Consider the following 16,688-nt stretch of genomic DNA (forward strand, 5'->3'; position numbering starts at 1 on the left):
TGTGAATTCATTTGTTTTTAATCGGTTAGTGAATACAGTTAAAAAACACAGTGACGTACTCTGGGCACAGCTGGCTCCCTCCCAGCCGTCCTTACAGATGCACGTGAAGGCGTCTCCTCCTCCGACACATGTCCCTCCGTTCTCACAGGGACCCGAGTCACATGTGCTGTTCTTGGCTGTAAATTTAGAACAACGATGAAATATGCTCCTAATATGCTGATGGGTTCAGGATATCTGATTGACTGTGTGTGATGGTGACTGATGTGAAGAATTAGTATATTTCAGTAGGCTGTGAGTTGAGTCTCTGGCGTGTGATCACACACTTGGGCGATGTTGTATATGAGTGTTATTACAGTGTTATTACGCGAGTTGTAACGCTGTAATTAGCCTGCAGGGAGCGTCTGACCTGTGTTGCAGGTGCTGCCTCCCCAGCCTGAGGGGCAGGTGCATAGGAAGGAGTCTCCATGGTCGTAACATGTCCCCCCGTTACTGCATGTAGTGGAGTCACACTGGCTCTCACCTGGACAGAGGCACCATGGGAAAAAAAGAAACATTTTTAGTTGACACTGAGCCTGTGTTTGTGTGTGTGTGTGTGTGTGTGTGTGTGTGTGTGTGTGTGTGTCTGAGTGTGTGTCTGTCTGTCTGTCTGTCTGTCTGTCTGTCTGTCTGTCTGTCTGTCTGTCTGTCTGTCCGTCCGTCCATCCGTCTGTCTGTGTGTTCAGAGATGCCATAAAAGTGGTAAACAAGCCCACACAGCAGCTGCTTACAACATCACGCCTCAAAAACACAAGAGGATGAAACAAATGCGACAAGACACCAACAATGACAAACACACACATAGACATACTGGACTTAAGTGCAGTTTTGAGGCAATTAACTTGAGTATTTCCATCTTAAGGTATTATACGCTCTAATGCAGTAATTTATTTGGCAGCTGCTGTTACTCTGCATATGCGTGATAAACAGATACGACACCATGCAGACCATCTTTCATGTCAACACTTCCATGTTCACTGAAGGGAGTTTTCCTGTTTTTATCCTTTTGTGATTCTAACTTTCTTTCCTGTCTTCCTTCCTTCTTTGTGTTGGTGATATATCATATATAGCGTTAGTTACTGATAGGTATGCTGTACACACACACACCCACACACACACACACTATGACATACGTGAGTGGCAGGTTTTGCCCTTCCAGTTGTCGATGCAGGTGCAGTAGAAGTCGTTGATCAGATCCACACAATGCCCTCCGTTCTGACACGGGTTTCTGCTGCACTCGTTCACATCTGCATCAGAAACACAACAAGGCCTCAAGGCACTGACAAAACCTGCTTACAGTTTCTGGTTCAATATGAAATCATCATCTCATGATGTCAGGACATGTTCAGTGGCACACAAATCAGATTTCAGTCATATTACTGTAAGAAACATCTTTCTCAACAGCAACCCTGTGATCAATCATAAATATGTAGCAGCTCATCCTCCACACATTTTAATTAAATTAAATGAACCTATACAATGTTTGTAGCAATGTAATAATTACAATGTTGCCCAAATGTAAACCACATGTCGCTTCACATGGTGTGAAAAAGTCATGCAGCCTTCAGATAGCTGAACAATCAATAGATTACATACAATTAAATCATTGGGACTAGTGCAGGTCACGCTCACACTCCAAAAACAATTCAGAACTAGTGGTTGTTGTGCTCTAAACCTGAGCATGATGTGTTCAGACCTGCGTCTACTATTGTGGGTAATAAACCTTAGTCTAAAAGAAATGGACCAAACCTTATACACATTACAGAGTCAGACAGCAAGTAAAGCTAGAGGTGGCAAGACAGTGGTCATGATGTGCTCATAATGTGAGTCACGGGTAGCTCACTGCCATTTTCCCCACTAGATGTGTAACTCAAACACAAACCAAACATCTCACAGACACACATACACTCACCGATTTGACACAGGGTGCCCTCCCAGCCGTCTGGACAGAAGCACTTGAAGGTGTTGATCCCGTCGATGCAAGTGCCTCCATTCTTACACGGAGATGATGCACAGTCATTAATGTCTGGAGAGAGAGAGATTGAGAGACAGAGAGAGAGTTGACCACTTTTTCTCATAAAGTCTTGAAGTCTCAATATTCTTTCTTTCAAAATTGATTGGTTGAAAAAATGTCAAAATCTTTGTCCTTGTGTGACCCGAAACTACTAAGAACAAAACCATTGCATCGCTCCAACGTAATGTAAAGCAAAAGAAACAAAGACGTTGAAATTTGGGCTGTTCCCATACCTTAAATGCTGCAGAAAAAAGCCAAAGGGCTGCATGAAACACACCTTACTTATCAACCTAGTGTTTAAGAATTAGAGGAAAACAATAACCTCCAATTAGCTGTCTGGTTGCTTTGTGTTTTTTAAAATGTTTTCTTTTTGATTTACTTGTTGAATCTTTACCAGTGCTGTAAACTAAACTAAGAGAGTGATGATAAGTGTAACTAGAGTCTGAATTACTGTAAGAATGATGTTGCTCTCAGTGATGGGAACTGATGATAAATATAGTCTGTGTATGCGTGTGTGTGTGTGTGTGTGCGTGTGCGTGTGTGTGCACTGATAGTGACTCACTCTCGTGGCAGTAGGTGCCAGTGAATCCCGGTTCACAGGAGCAGCTGAAGTTCCCAGCAGGCAGACTAATGCAGCGGCCGTGGGGTCCGCACACATTGGACGAGATGTGCCACACCCTCTTCTGGGTGTCGTTGGTTGCCACAGCAATTGTGCAGCTGTCAATCACTGGGGATAAATGAGATGGATGAAGAATTAAGAAAGATAAAATCAGCAACGCAAAAAGGCTCCAAAAGAAGCAGACTTGTTACCTTGTGAAGTTAAACATGTGACGTTACCTTGACATTGGTTGGTCTTGCAGTGGTCCTTGAGTTCTGAGCAGGTCTTGCCCTCATATTCGTCTGGACAGCTGCAGTAGAAGTCTTCCCCCAGACTGTGGCACTGGGCCTTGTTGTGACACGGGTTTGGACTGCAAGGGTGATTCTGGACCTAAAAATTTATTTATTATTTATATAAATTCCAAATATTTCCAGAACTTTTCCACCGTGTAAAAAGCCAAACCTTTCTAACTTTTGAGGCATTGACAACTTAATACATAAGCATACATGTGGACTGTAGCAGATAACCAAATGTTAGTTAAGTTCGAGTCTAGAAAAGTTTAGCAGAAACAGTTATCGGGAGTTATAGCCACTATGAATAACTTTCATGATTTTACAAAACCTTTCATAATTCTGTATTATTTTGTATTATGGATTTTCATAAACCGTAGGACCAGAATAGCAGGATCCCCTCCTCACCTCACAGGTTGTACCAGCGAAGCCCTGTGGACATTCACAAATATATCCGTCCAGTAGCGTGTGGCAGCGGCCGCCGTTCTTACAGGGACTGCTGAAGCAGCGAGTCCTCTGCATCTCACAGTGACGACCCACAAAACCTGGCTGGCAAACACACTGGTTGCCTCTGGTCCCCCCCTACAACAAGGAGAGCAAGTTAACTAAAACCCAAAAGAAATTCTCCAATTTATATTCCTTTATTTTAGAATATAAGATGTTATAATGAATTAATTATATGGCTCTTTGTAATACACACTTCTGGTTGGTCAGTTGTTGCATCATTTCCATAAGAATTACTAAAGAAGTTGATTACGGTTCTTATAAGCTACTTTGTATCACCGTGCCAAGAGTTGCTAGCCGCTTGCTAGCATTCCTGTCTAGCTTCAAACTATCATTTCCTTCTTGTCGTTGAACTAAATGGTTTTGAAACTGAAGACACGATAAATGTCAACATCTTCTACACAAAAGACGTCCATTCACTTAGTCACACTGCACAATTAATGGAAATGTGTATTTTAACTTAACTTATAAATGGACTGTTATTATATAGCTAGCTAGTGAGTTTGGCACTGCTGCAATTGTTTACGCAGCACCAGAAACTAGAAGCTGTGAATTAGTGACAGTTTTGAAATGAATTTACTGTGTGAAATTATCAACATGGTGATGAGGAACAGGTTAAAAAACCAACTGTTGTACTATCAGGCTTTACTGCGTTCCAAAATATGTTAGTAACCAGTATTTAAATACCATATTACCCTTTTCGACACTTTTTGGTGTGGACAGGCACTATGATCAGTTAGAAAGACCATTTCAAGTTCAGAATGCACACTTCCCTCTCTGTGTTATTGCTACAGGCTTCAAACTGTGAATGCTTTCTCAGGGAGATTTTTGCAAAGGCCTCCAGAGATGTTTTGTGCGGATTTAAATCTCACCTTGCAAGTCCCTCCATTCTGACACTGTCCATGGCAGGAGTTGATTTCTGATGGTAGAAAGAAAAGAGAAAACATCACATTTGTGTATGTGTTTAACAAATGAGAAAGTGGAACATGCATGATTAGTAGAAACATGCAGCTGCTACAGGAGAGAAATTGATCCATGCCTACAAGAAACTGAAAGAGAGCAGATTCAGAGAAGGGCACATGCAATGAAGCAGAACAACCATAGAGGATTTCCCTGAAAACATCCACAGAAGACTGAAAGTTGTATGAAAGAGTGTGCTTTTGTTTCACAGCTGAGATTGATTAGGTCCAGGGCAGAGCAGGACTAACCCTTTACAGAGGCAGGAGAACGTAGAGCAAGGAGTACTACAAGTAACAGGAGAGGCTGATAGTGACGGTTTGCTGAATTGATACTAACTGGTGTCACACTTCTTGCCCACCCATCCATCAAAGCAGGCACAGAGATATCCACCAATCAAGTTTTTGCATTGAGCATGGCCGCAAGGCTTCCCATAACACTCATTAACATCTGCAAAATGGACACGAGACAGAGAGAGTGAGAGAGTGAGAGACCTAAGAAACTGCTCACAAGCCCCATCACCAGGCAAAATCAAAGGTTGTTTGTTATATTGAAGGAAATGGACTGCAGGCACATTTAACCATTTTCCTGCTGTTTTTCTGCACCTTTTTCCTTCCCCACCTTTTCAGGCATTCGTATTTTCTCATTCTGTCATTGTTTGTTTCTGAAAAGCTGACATAACCCATAGGTTTCTATGATAAACAGGAATCTGCCTCACCACCTCATCAACACTGACCAACTACAACTCCAATGAGCCTCATCTACTGTACTAACACAAGCATTACTTTTGTGTACTAACACAATAATTAATTTGTTTACTAACACAAGAATTACTTTGTGTAAAAACACAATAATTACTTTGTGTACTAACACAAGAATTACTTTGTGTACTGTGTGTGATTCGGCCCTGTGATTGGCCCGCAACCAGTATTTGATCAGTTGCGACGATAGGATTGTTTAATCATACAATGGTACATTTGCAAAAGCCTCAAGAATATTCATGACCCTCTCGTAGAAATTTGCCTCCCCCTGTCTAATTTCTCTCTATTGCATTCCCTCAAGGACAACCTGCGGCATTCCAAGTGGTCAGTTTCAGAGGCGGCGGTGGCCAAGCCCGCCCCGCCCACTATAAACCCACCAGTGCATTAATACTACTCCCAGGAGTTAAGCGGCACCTGTTAGCTTGCTGAAACTCAACACCCGACTCCCCCCAACAACCACCACCCCGCCACCCTCTCTCCCAGGTACCACCCGGTCCCTGAAAGGGTGGGAAGTGCTCTCTGAGAATAACAGAGTCTGTAACACAAGCTGCAGCGTTTCAGTGCCTCCCTGTGCATGTTTATATGTTAGACAGTGTTTCCTCTCCTGTCTGGCAAAGCGATACAACCCCTTCGAAAGGGTGTGAGGCTCAGCCATGGCGGGGCCTTGCCTCACCGTAGCGTACATACTCTCCTGCTACGCCCTGTCTGGAGCCAAAGATAACCCCACGGCTGAGTATATTCGGTCCCATGGCTAGCAGTTGCCAGGCGGGAGGTTATTTATAACTTTACTCAAGTCACCTGGCTCAAGCTGCAGATGATACCTTGTAAATGTCTTTATTGGGCATGCGTACGCACATACTTACAGTATACACACACACTAATTTAAAATTAGTGGCCCTCCTGCAGCAATACTACGGTTCACGGGAGGATAAACAAACAACTCAATACACCACATCTCTGCAAGCAAATGGGATTCCTGGAGTAAATTCACACACATGGCATTCAGCGTAGGTGCAATATATAACACACACAACCACAGCAGAACATCAATCAACATGCTACGGAACTTTGATTCTGGATCAGATTTTACAGGAAGGATTATGTTTTGAGCTTGTATAATATCTCAAAAGTCCTGTTTGTGCCTGAATTTATTAAAAGTCGTCTTTATTCCCAACATTTTAATCAAAAAAAAAATCACAAATTAATTAGACATGTGAGTCATACCTATTTGGCAGGTTTTTCCTGTCCACTGAGGAGGACAAACGCATTCAAAGCTGTTCTCCATGTCAATGCATGTCCCACCCTGAGCGCATGGGTTGGAAGCACATTCATCTGTGTCTGAAATGCAAAAGAAACAGGAACCAAAGCTTTCAGAACAGTCATGCTGAAAGGTTCGAGCTCATAAACACACAAGTTCATCTCTGTTATGAACTCTGCTCTGATTTCCTACATGATAAAAGCCAGATAGACATGGTAGGTTATGTGTATGTTTGCGTTAACTCTGAATCACCTGAATGGCAAAAGTCTGTGATTCCTGAGCTCAAACTGTGCTGCTCAATATTACATTGATCGACTTTACCACTAGATATTGCTAACTACTTTTTTATTTTAGTCTAAACAAGCTCATTACAGCTCTGATGTATCTCAGCAAACACTTTCCATCCACCCACCTTTAGCACATGTGGGCCCCGACCAGCCTGCAGGACAGTGACACTCAAACCCAGATGGGACTTCGTAGCAGGTCCCTCCATTAGCACAGGGGTTTGACACACACGCGTGTTCAGCTACACAAAATGCAGAAAACAGTTATCAGCTTCAGAAAGTACTTCAAACTTTGAGATAAGGCGTGGTTTAAACCTGGTTAATTATGTGTTCAAGGACTCACCGATCTCACAGTTCTTGCCAGAGTAGCCGTCCGGACAGGCACATTTATATTCATCGGGCTCCGTGTTCATACATGTCCCTCCATTTTTACATGGCCGGTTGGTCCCACAATAGTTCAGATCTGCACAAGAATGATTATAAGATAATGATGTACTTTCAGCAAATGTAACAGTTATTTCTATCATCAATAAGATTTGAGGTTTTTCAAACTGACCTTTATCGCACAGTAATCCTCCCCAGTTTTTCTCACAGGTACACTGCCAGGGCTCCGTGCAGGTACCATGAACGCACCCCGGGTACGCCAGGCATTCATCACAGAACGGACCATGCCAGCCATAGTTACACCTGAAATACACAGGAAGCCACAGTTTAACATACTTAAACTGCATACGTGATACTCGCTGTATACTACTGAACCTCACACACACACACGCACACACACACACACACAAACACACACACACACACACACACACGCACACACACACACAAAAGGAAGTTTTGGTCAAGAACAAATTTGAGGTACTGGCATTTAAGTTTTTTCTTCTTTGTTATGTTGCAAAAACATGAAAAAAGTCAAGAGCATATTACTCCCTTCCTTCTAGCCTTGTTCCTGCTTGCTCGCCCTCCTTAAATCCTTCTTTGTTTCCTTTTCTGCACCTTCTTTCTCTCTACCTTTCTATCTTTATCTCTTCCGTCCTTCATTCAATCTCCTTGCTTTCCTGGTCCTTCCATCATTACTACCCAATTTCTTCACTCTAGTTACCGTTCCTCCATTCTTTCCCATTTCCTTTGTTAATTTATCTAGTTTTTTCCCTTATTGCCTTCCCTCTATTCTTCCTTCTTTAGGTCTTGCCATTTTCCCCTTAAACTGATATGAAAGAATAAAAAAGTTCAATTTTCTTAGGTACTTCTGTAATTCTACTACTAATACGTATTATCTGATGGGGGTGCATCTTCCACTGTGGTTCTGCTATTGAGACACAGTAAATACACAAGAGCTGAGTTCAGTGGGTTCAGCAGTGGCTCAATATATTTTGTGTAAAATAATAAAAGGCTGTGATTTGAAGGCAGGCAAGAACAGTAACAATGTGTTCTTAAGTACAGATGGAGCCTGAGGGATGTTCACACACACACACACGCACACACACCACCACACACACACACACACACAAGCTGGAAGGCATAGAGAAGACTGATAATTAACCAGTGATAGCGCATGAGGAAATTCATAGATTTACGATTACAATGCCAGGAAAAGGCTGAGATCATTTAGGGCGATTTGGGAACAGAACCAGTCACACCTCCACTGGTATACATCCAAAGAGGAGTTTTACTTGTAGGAAATGGACAAATAGACCATCTTCATCAAGGTGAGTGACAACTGCTCAGGTATTCCTCCGATTCCGTTTGAGTGTGTGTGTGTGTGTGTGTGTGTGTGTGTGTGCAGAATATGCAATCATAGAGAATATTCATCTGTACTACATCTGAATTTTTGGTTGTAAAGAACTGAGAATATCCTTTTTCTTGCCCTTTTTCATTTCTTTCCATCCATATTTTGGTTTCAAAGAAAGAATTCTTTGTTCCTCATTTCCTTCCTCCTTCTTCCAGTACTCATCTTCTTTCTTTTTTTTTACTTTCTTCCATTCTATCACTCTTCAGCTCATTTTAATAGTTGGTATTCTCTAAAGCTGGAGATATGGGTATCAGGGTACCTTCATGTTTACTGTCATACTTGAGTACAGCTGATAAATGTTGTCCTTTTACAGAGACTACACACTCTATGATGAAACAAGTGTACTTGCTGGATTCATGTAATGTACCGCACCACATTCATGCATTAATTATTTAACAGAGCGATCAATGTTTACAACATGACTCCGGAGAACACTTACACTAAATAGTCACACTTTGTATTTGTATGTCTGGTCTCTTACTGTGTGTCACTTTGCATGTGTTTGGTGTGTGTGTGTGGGATCTCTTCCTGTGCCGTGAGCTGAGTCGAGGTCAGGCGTGGAATGAGCGTGGGGTTTGCGCAGCGAGGAGAGGCCTCCAGAGAGCCGGTGAAGGGTTAGCTAATCTGTTGGTTTATGGCAGCACTCTGTTATTCCAAGGCCACCGGTAACCTTGCCCCACCTGTCCTGTCATTTCTCTGCATGGTTATTTTTGGGTCCCACCCGCATGCCCCCGCCTCTCCTCCGCTCCGTCTCGCAAACACTTCAAAATGGATGCCGACCGAACACTCCTCTTAACGGTAGTGATATATGTGTACAGTACTCCTCAGCATGCTGCACACGGCTGTAGTGCTCTGGGTCTTCCTGATTGACAGTAACACAAATAGCATAAATAGACTCCGTTCTTGTGTTCTTATTTCCATTTCGAGTGGAACCTTTGAACTGCTTTAAAGTGCAAAGAACAATCTACCTCTATTCTTTTTTTGCTGCAGCACGCAACTACAACTACAACCTGCAAAACCACAGATGCACATGTATATACACTTTAAAACTTTTTTTAAATCATTTATACATTCTCAAACCTCCTTCTCTTATCATTATCCAAAAAAAGCTTACCCTGAGTAACAGACTTACATCATGCAATTGTAAATCAATCTAATCAGAACCATAAGCATCCTATGGCTTATGCCACCTACGTGAACTGTTTGATTCATGTACAATTTGTAAGTTGAAATGCTTTGCACAAACTACCACAACTTTAACCTGATCCTACTCAGTCAGTGGAGCTGCACTGGGCTTCACTCACTGCTGTGTGTGTATGTGTGTGTGTGTGTGTGTGTGTGTGTGTGTGTGTGTGTGTGTGTGTGCCAGAGTGTTTAAGTGTGTATGTGCATTGCTGTGTTGTTTACTACAGTATGTGTTGTGTGCTGCCGTGTCCAGCACTGCGGTCACCAGCTGTGTCCTGCACAGTGTCAGCAAAGCTCACAGTGGCGAGAGCGTGGACAGTCTGTCTGGCTGCAGTGTGGGAGAGCAGGGAAACCGTTCGGGCAGCCGCAGGCCAAGGGTGGCATTACCCACAGAGCCTGTCGCCACGCTGCTGTCCCGTCAATGGAGGGGCCGCGGGGGCCAGCGAGCCAGAGCTGAAAATATCCTGCCTGCCCACACCCCAATGCCCCTCAAAACAAACCACACCCACAGTGCAAAAACACTATCCAAGAAAGGCTCAAGATTTTCAAACATGATTCAATCTTAAGTCTTTCTTAATCTAAGCAAATAAACTTATCAAAGGACATCCATCCTCCAGTTCTACAGTCTTTTTATGATATTTTGTCCGCTCCAACTGACCAGAAACCGTCTGAGTGGGTTGGATGATTGTCACATTCAGGTCACACAACATCTACGATGGGGAAACTAGAATCAGATCAACCTGAAGAAATCTCATTCAGTCATTTTGTCCTGACCTGAGGACCTTCACACTTCCTCTATTAACAACTGTGGATTTGTGTGTTTTTTATAGGGTTTGTCACAAATGCCCTGATTTCCTCCAATAAAAATCAACCCCACTTTAAGACATTCAGCATTAAACTTCACACAAATAAGATCTACCCTTCCTTGGATGATCTAGATAACAGAGAACATTCACAGACAACTTAATCTTGAATTGCTAACATGTTCAAATTAAAACCTTAATTCAATTTATTACTACTTATTTATAGGTTATCTATTAGGGAGCAGTGGGCAGCCAATGGCAAGAGGATCGACTTAACAAAAACCAGAAAAACCCACACAGACATGAGGAACACATTTCAACATGGACCTTCTCTCTGTGTAACGGAGCAAACCGCTGCATCACTGTGCTGCCCAGTGCGAGGCATGCACATTTCATGAAATCTTGTCAAGTCATTTTCACTTAACACTAGAACATTTCACAAGCATAACTAGTGGAGATTTTGTTTGTAATGCGGGAGGAAAGGACGGTGGGTAGGAGCAAGAGGACTGTGTGTCTGTGTGTGTGTGTGTGTGTGTGTGTGTGTGTGTGTGTGTGTGTGTGTGTGTGAAGTGGGGGGGGGGGGTGTTGCCATGCTCATCTCAGACCACTCGGAGACCACTGAATTATTTACAGGCGAGCCTCGCGCCCAAATCCAGCGGGCGGACTTAGCCCACTGTTGCCTAGCTACATCTCTCGTGGTGTCACATGAGGCAGTGTAGGTTGTGTGTGTAAGAAACTAGATACCAAACACACATTTTTACTTTTCCTCTGACAGGCTCAGCTGATTCTGTCTCTCTTAACCCTTCAGTCTTTCTCTCTCCATTGAACACTTCATTGGTGTTTTTGTCACTTTTTCTCTTGTGTTTTCATTTCCCCTCCTTCACAGTGTCTCTCTTGAAATCCCACAGTCACAATTGAAGTCACAAGTCCTAAGTTTTGCATTTCAAATCCTAAATAAGTCATACAATGCGCTCTACAACAAATTAAACATTATGTAACTGTATGATATCTTTACTTTAGGGAAGGGGGTCAGCCCTATGTTCCCTCAGCCCAATGGTCCCACAGCCCTATGTTCCCTCATTTCTAAGATTTTTTTCAAAATTAGGTCCTATGTTCCCTCAGCCCTATGTTCCCTCATTTCTAATAAGGCCCTATGTTCCCTCATTTCTAATAAGGGTTAGGGTTATCTAATCTTAGAAATGAGGGAACATAGGGCCTAATTTTGAAAAAAATCTTAGAAATGAGGGAACATAGGGCTGATGGAACATAAGGCCTAATTTTGAAAAAATCTTAGAAATGAGGGAACATAGGGCTAAGGGAACATAGGGCTGTGGGAACATAGGGCTGAGGGAACATAGGGCTGAGGGAACATAGGGCTGAAGGAACATAGGCATGCTCCCTAGGGAAGGTACCATGTCTCAGGTCCAAGTGAAATCAATGGTAATCATTGATTATTTCAAGTCATATCTCAAGTCATCAAACTTGTAACTCCAGTCCACACCGCTGGTAAAATGTACTCATGAAGTCAAACTGCTCATTGTGAAGTTTCTTGTTAGAGTGTTAACACACCCTCTGGAAGCTATTACCGTAACGCATGAATAATGTAAGTCACCTGTTTATACCTTGCATTAGAATGATACGTTATCTAGAATCTTATCTAGATAAGGAAAAACACTTAAGCGAGAGGAGTTAATGTGCACAGGACACGACTGGAACTCAACCTGATGTGTTGACATACAAGTTGGTCTCAGTCACAACTAAGCAGGTATGTATGCGGGTCAATTCAAATGTCTTACCTGCTGATATCAACATGTTAGAGATGTCAAGGAAAACAAAGCTGTCAGAACAGTACAGGACGTACGGGTTTGTCTTACTGGATCAATTTCTATAGGCATCAACCCCAAGTCAATACTAATGAAAATAAACTAAAAGAAAAAAGGTCTACTTGAAAGAAATGCAATAATTCTACATCTGTTCTTTTCCTGTCTTTCTACCTCTCTCTTTCCCTTTCCCTTTCCCTTTCCCTCTCTCTCTCTCTCTCTCTCTCTCTCTCACTCTCACTCTCTCTCTCTCTGTCTGTGTGTGTGTTCCTGAGATGAAGCTCTAAATCACATGTTGAGGCACATTCCAGGCTGCTCCTCTCTCCAATCCTCCGGCCATTTCCAACATTAAATGTCAGCTTTCATTTTTTTTTTTTGTTGGAGATGTTAACTAAATCAAACCTGCCTCTGTAATGCCAGGAGTTCATCTCCCTCTGCCATCTCCTTCCTCCGCCCTTACTCATTCCCAGCACTTGGCACTATGTGCATGCTTTTGCAGTTACACATGTAATCCAACCTAAATTTCTCTCACAACCACCTCTGCCTCTTCTTGTATTCACATGTTTGTTTGTACACATCAGACTTAATACAATACGCCTTTGAAATCACAGGCAGCCTTTGATGTGATAGCACAAATGATGGTCGGTAAACTATTGTTATTACATTTTCTTAGACACAAAATATCGCTGAAATACAACATTAATACTTCTGATAGCGAGATTACAAATTCCACACGACAGCTGTAAAATAGTGCCATGAGAAGCAATTTTGTTTTGTTCACCACAAGCAACACACGTCACCAAGAAGCACTCTGCTTTGAATGTAGATAACCTTGCCAGTATGCAAACACTACCAGTGACCGCTGACATTTCAACATGAAATCCCATTTCAGCCCTGATCATGGTATTGCCTGACACGATTGATGACCATTCTGCTGAGGGAAACAGAAACTGTGTACAGTGGCAATGTGAGTGGTGCACATGACTCAAAGTCGTGCAGCAGCGAGCTCGAACAGCATCGCTGAGTTCAACAAAACAATAGCGTATCACATATCCCTCTAATAATCCGGCTCATTTGTATACTGTCAACTCCAATCAAAAACAGCTCGCTCTTGAAAATAGCACACTGAGGAAATGAATGCAGGCGGGGAAAACTTGGGTTTGTGGGGATTTTAGTTTTCTAACAAACTTAGAAAACTGTTGACAGACCTAAGGGAACTGCAACTAACTTACTACAGTGCTTTTCCTTTAATATTCCAGGTAGGAGCGGGTTTACAACAATTGTCATGCTCATCAGTCACTAAACTCGTGGCTGTCCATATGACAGGATGTATATGATGCTTCAATGGCTACATGGCTAGCATGACTTGCTCTCACTGTGTATTCTTTTCACTCATTTATGTTAAATAATGGCATTTAACAGGTCTGTATCCTTCCTTATTCCTTCCATGTCACACGGGACTCGAACTGCAAGCAGAAATGATGACATGTAGCAAAGGCGGCGTCTTGCAAGGATCAATCAGGCTCATTCTGGCTTTCTTACTTCTGATATTAGCCTGGTCAGAATTGATCCAATGAATGAGTTCAAATACAGTTGATATTTGGTTTAACGATGGCAAAATCTCATACATATACTTTTCAGATAGGATTGAATCCCTCCGCAACAACATGCTTGCTTGTTGTCTACATTACGGTGTTTCGGGGTTGAATGCACACTTGCCAGCCATAACATGGCCCCGGGTGGGAAGACGTGATGTGGGCTCCAGACATGGGCAGGAAGGGAAGGTGAGGGGGGCGATACACTGTGCTTTACGCATGTTGAAAAACAGGGGCCCCTCTCTCTCTCTCTCTCTCTGTCTCTCTCTCTCTCTCTCTGTCTCTCTCTCTCTCTGTCTCTCTCTCTCTCTCTCTCTCTCTCTCTCTCTCTCTGTGTGCGTGTGTGTCTGTGTGTGCGTTTGACTTTCTTTCTGTGTGGGACTAGGCCAGCTTTAGAGCAGGAAGTGGAACAATGGCTTCTGGATCAGAGCAGAGTTGAGGGATGGGGGTGTTGGTGTTATGCTTGACAAAACTAGGATGGGGGTGTTGGTGAGGTGGTTCGTATGTTATCAACAACCATCCCCACCTCCTCCCCTACAGTCCACTGTTGTGTGACCACTGTTATTCTCATTAAGCACTTAAGGGGTTTTCCAACCAAACAACCAGCTCACATTTTAACTCTTGACACTGGCAGAAGACAGTTGAAAAACACAAAAATAACTCAGGTGACTCACTTGCATTCCCCGGGCACACGGCATGATCCATGGTGGAGGCTGCAGCCTGGCTGACAGATGGCTTTAGGGAGAAATGGTTAAGTTAGAACATGAAGGTGAATCAACAGACAAACAACCTATTTCACACTGCACATTAATGACTTCACTGCATTACTGGATATTTAGAGAACTACACAGATTAATCATCCGTCAACAATGACAATGCTTTGCAGATATGTAAACACATATCAGATGGCAAAAACGCACATGGACTAACATATTCTCAGATCCATTTTGTGCCACAGTTATATGTGTACATAGATTTGATGTTTATCTATTCTAATACTTGCCAATGTGACTGGCATCTCAACACAATTTCCTGCCAGTCCACCTCTCATGTCCATACTGGAAGATTCTTCTACTATGTCAACTTACTGTATGAATGCCAAAGCTGCAATCATTGCTGTACACATTCAAACTGCAACAAGTACTCTAACCATTAATGAAGAAAATAACACTAAAGATGCTTCAGAAATGATTTCTGTCTTGTTTGCATCCAATGCAATGTTTTATCTGTCTTAGAAACTAAACCCTTCACTAGGCATTGTGCTTGTTAAACACGTGTAGAATACTTAGACATTTTTTTGGCAATTTGACAATAAGTCATGTGTTGCAAATGTAGGCATTCTCATTTTCAAGTCACACTGAGTGAGGAAATATGTGTATTCCTCCAAATTGGTTCTGATTTGCGCTTGTTTTCACAACATAAGAAAATGTTTCATTCATTAACTTAATTGGAGTATAATCAAAGATTTTACATGCATGCAAACACACTTTTGTTTTTTTATGTTGTCATGTGGTATTGCAGTATTTTTGTAGAAGCATTGGATCTCTGCTCACCTATTTTACATTCAGGCCCTGTCCAACCCTCCATGCATCCTCGGTTTCCCAACTGGTCACACACATAGTGGCCAAAGTAATCGTCACGTGGTCGGCAGACTTTGTTGCACTTGCTGCTGTAGTAGTTTTCGTCACAGCGTACTCTGATGGTGTACTCTATGCTGGCAATCAAGCTTTTATGCTCCACGTGCTGCTTGTCCTCTCCAGGGTTGATCATTCCTTTGTGGATGCTGCGCTCGATCAACAGCTCCTCATCTGGACAAAAGACAAAACGAGTACATGATGAACTCTGCATGTTCAAAGTTCAAGAGTGACAACAAATTCAAATATATTCAAATAATGGAAGAATAGAGGGGAAATTTTTGATAAGGTGTGGATAAAATGTGTGGTGAGTTATTGGCATCAACATCCCAACATTACAACCACCACACAATCCTGTAAATAAATAGAAGAAGCACAATCAAAGAAATTATCTGTAGTATTTTAACCATGTCTTGTATGTAAACATGCATCAAAACATGTGTAGTGATCAATCGTGTAATGGAATAATGAATGGGAATACAAAAATATAGGTTAACAAAGATCAGAGAGAATGTCCTACTGGTCAAACATCACTGTGTCCTTCCAAGAATGTGGAAGGGGAAAAAACTCCAAGAATTCATTAGCACAAACAGGCCATAGAAAGGTCTGCAAGGGCTTGATAACCAAAATGCTTTTTCAGTTTTCCTGCTTGGTGAAATGCTTTTCAGTCCACCACCCCCTCCTCTTCTCTCAGGATATCTAGCCCCGACTCCATCGGAGCCGGGCCGGAAATAATAAGAGACGGGGAACAGACGAGGAAGGGCGACATAGGAAAGGCCCTTTAGCTTGTTCTCAAGGAACAGAAGCACCATGACCCAGAGGGCTTTTCTGCTGCTTCCACAACCCTGGGCAATCCACACAAGACAGAGTTGGACAGTGGAAGGAAGGACATCCCCCGCTCTTCCTTGTTTACACCATGGCTGTCATTTGTAGCTCAGTGGATAAAGCAATACATTCACACTGTATAAACTAATAATAACTAGATATACCCTGCATTACTTTAGTGGTATGTTCCAAATATTTCCTTTGTGTGTGTTGGGTTTTGGTTAGTGTACTTGCCCTGTAAAGCTGGAAATTAACAGCATTTATCTTCATGTAGTAGACATGTGAGAGTCTCCTGGACATCTTATTATTGGGGTGAACCAAAATTA

The 16,688-nt window shown here is 42.4% G+C and overlaps 1 protein-coding gene across 2 annotated transcripts in view; it reads right to left on the bottom strand.

Moving 5' to 3' along the window:
* Nucleotides 1-16,688, bottom strand: part of LOC142995575 (protein jagged-2-like) — a 50,058-nt gene that overhangs the window by 9,779 nt on the left and 23,591 nt on the right. The window contains exons 4-18 of one of the 2 annotated variants that reach the window (XM_076146674.1): nucleotides 15,457-15,711; nucleotides 14,578-14,638; nucleotides 7,259-7,389; nucleotides 7,046-7,165; nucleotides 6,831-6,944; nucleotides 6,385-6,498; nucleotides 4,739-4,849; nucleotides 4,315-4,361; nucleotides 3,347-3,520; nucleotides 2,888-3,038; nucleotides 2,613-2,777; nucleotides 1,949-2,062; nucleotides 1,170-1,283; nucleotides 407-520; nucleotides 60-176 (exon numbers count right to left, since the gene is read on the bottom strand). In XM_076146674.1, coding sequence (XP_076002789.1) covers nucleotides 60-176; nucleotides 407-520; nucleotides 1,170-1,283; nucleotides 1,949-2,062; nucleotides 2,613-2,777; nucleotides 2,888-3,038; nucleotides 3,347-3,520; nucleotides 4,315-4,361; nucleotides 4,739-4,849; nucleotides 6,385-6,498; nucleotides 6,831-6,944; nucleotides 7,046-7,165; nucleotides 7,259-7,389; nucleotides 14,578-14,638; nucleotides 15,457-15,711 — 1,902 coding nt within the window. The remainder of the gene's footprint in view (nucleotides 1-59; nucleotides 177-406; nucleotides 521-1,169; nucleotides 1,284-1,948; nucleotides 2,063-2,612; nucleotides 2,778-2,887; nucleotides 3,039-3,346; nucleotides 3,521-4,314; nucleotides 4,362-4,738; nucleotides 4,850-6,384; nucleotides 6,499-6,830; nucleotides 6,945-7,045; nucleotides 7,166-7,258; nucleotides 7,390-14,577; nucleotides 14,639-15,456; nucleotides 15,712-16,688) is intronic. The other variant, XM_076146675.1, reaches the window with a different exon arrangement.

Source organism: Genypterus blacodes, unplaced genomic scaffold (assembly GCF_046128005.1).
Source record: "Genypterus blacodes isolate CSIRO-AG114 ecotype Tasmania unplaced genomic scaffold, CSIRO-AGI_Gbla_v1 ptg000033l_1, whole genome shotgun sequence".
Taxonomy (NCBI): Eukaryota; Metazoa; Chordata; class Actinopteri; order Ophidiiformes; family Ophidiidae; genus Genypterus; species Genypterus blacodes.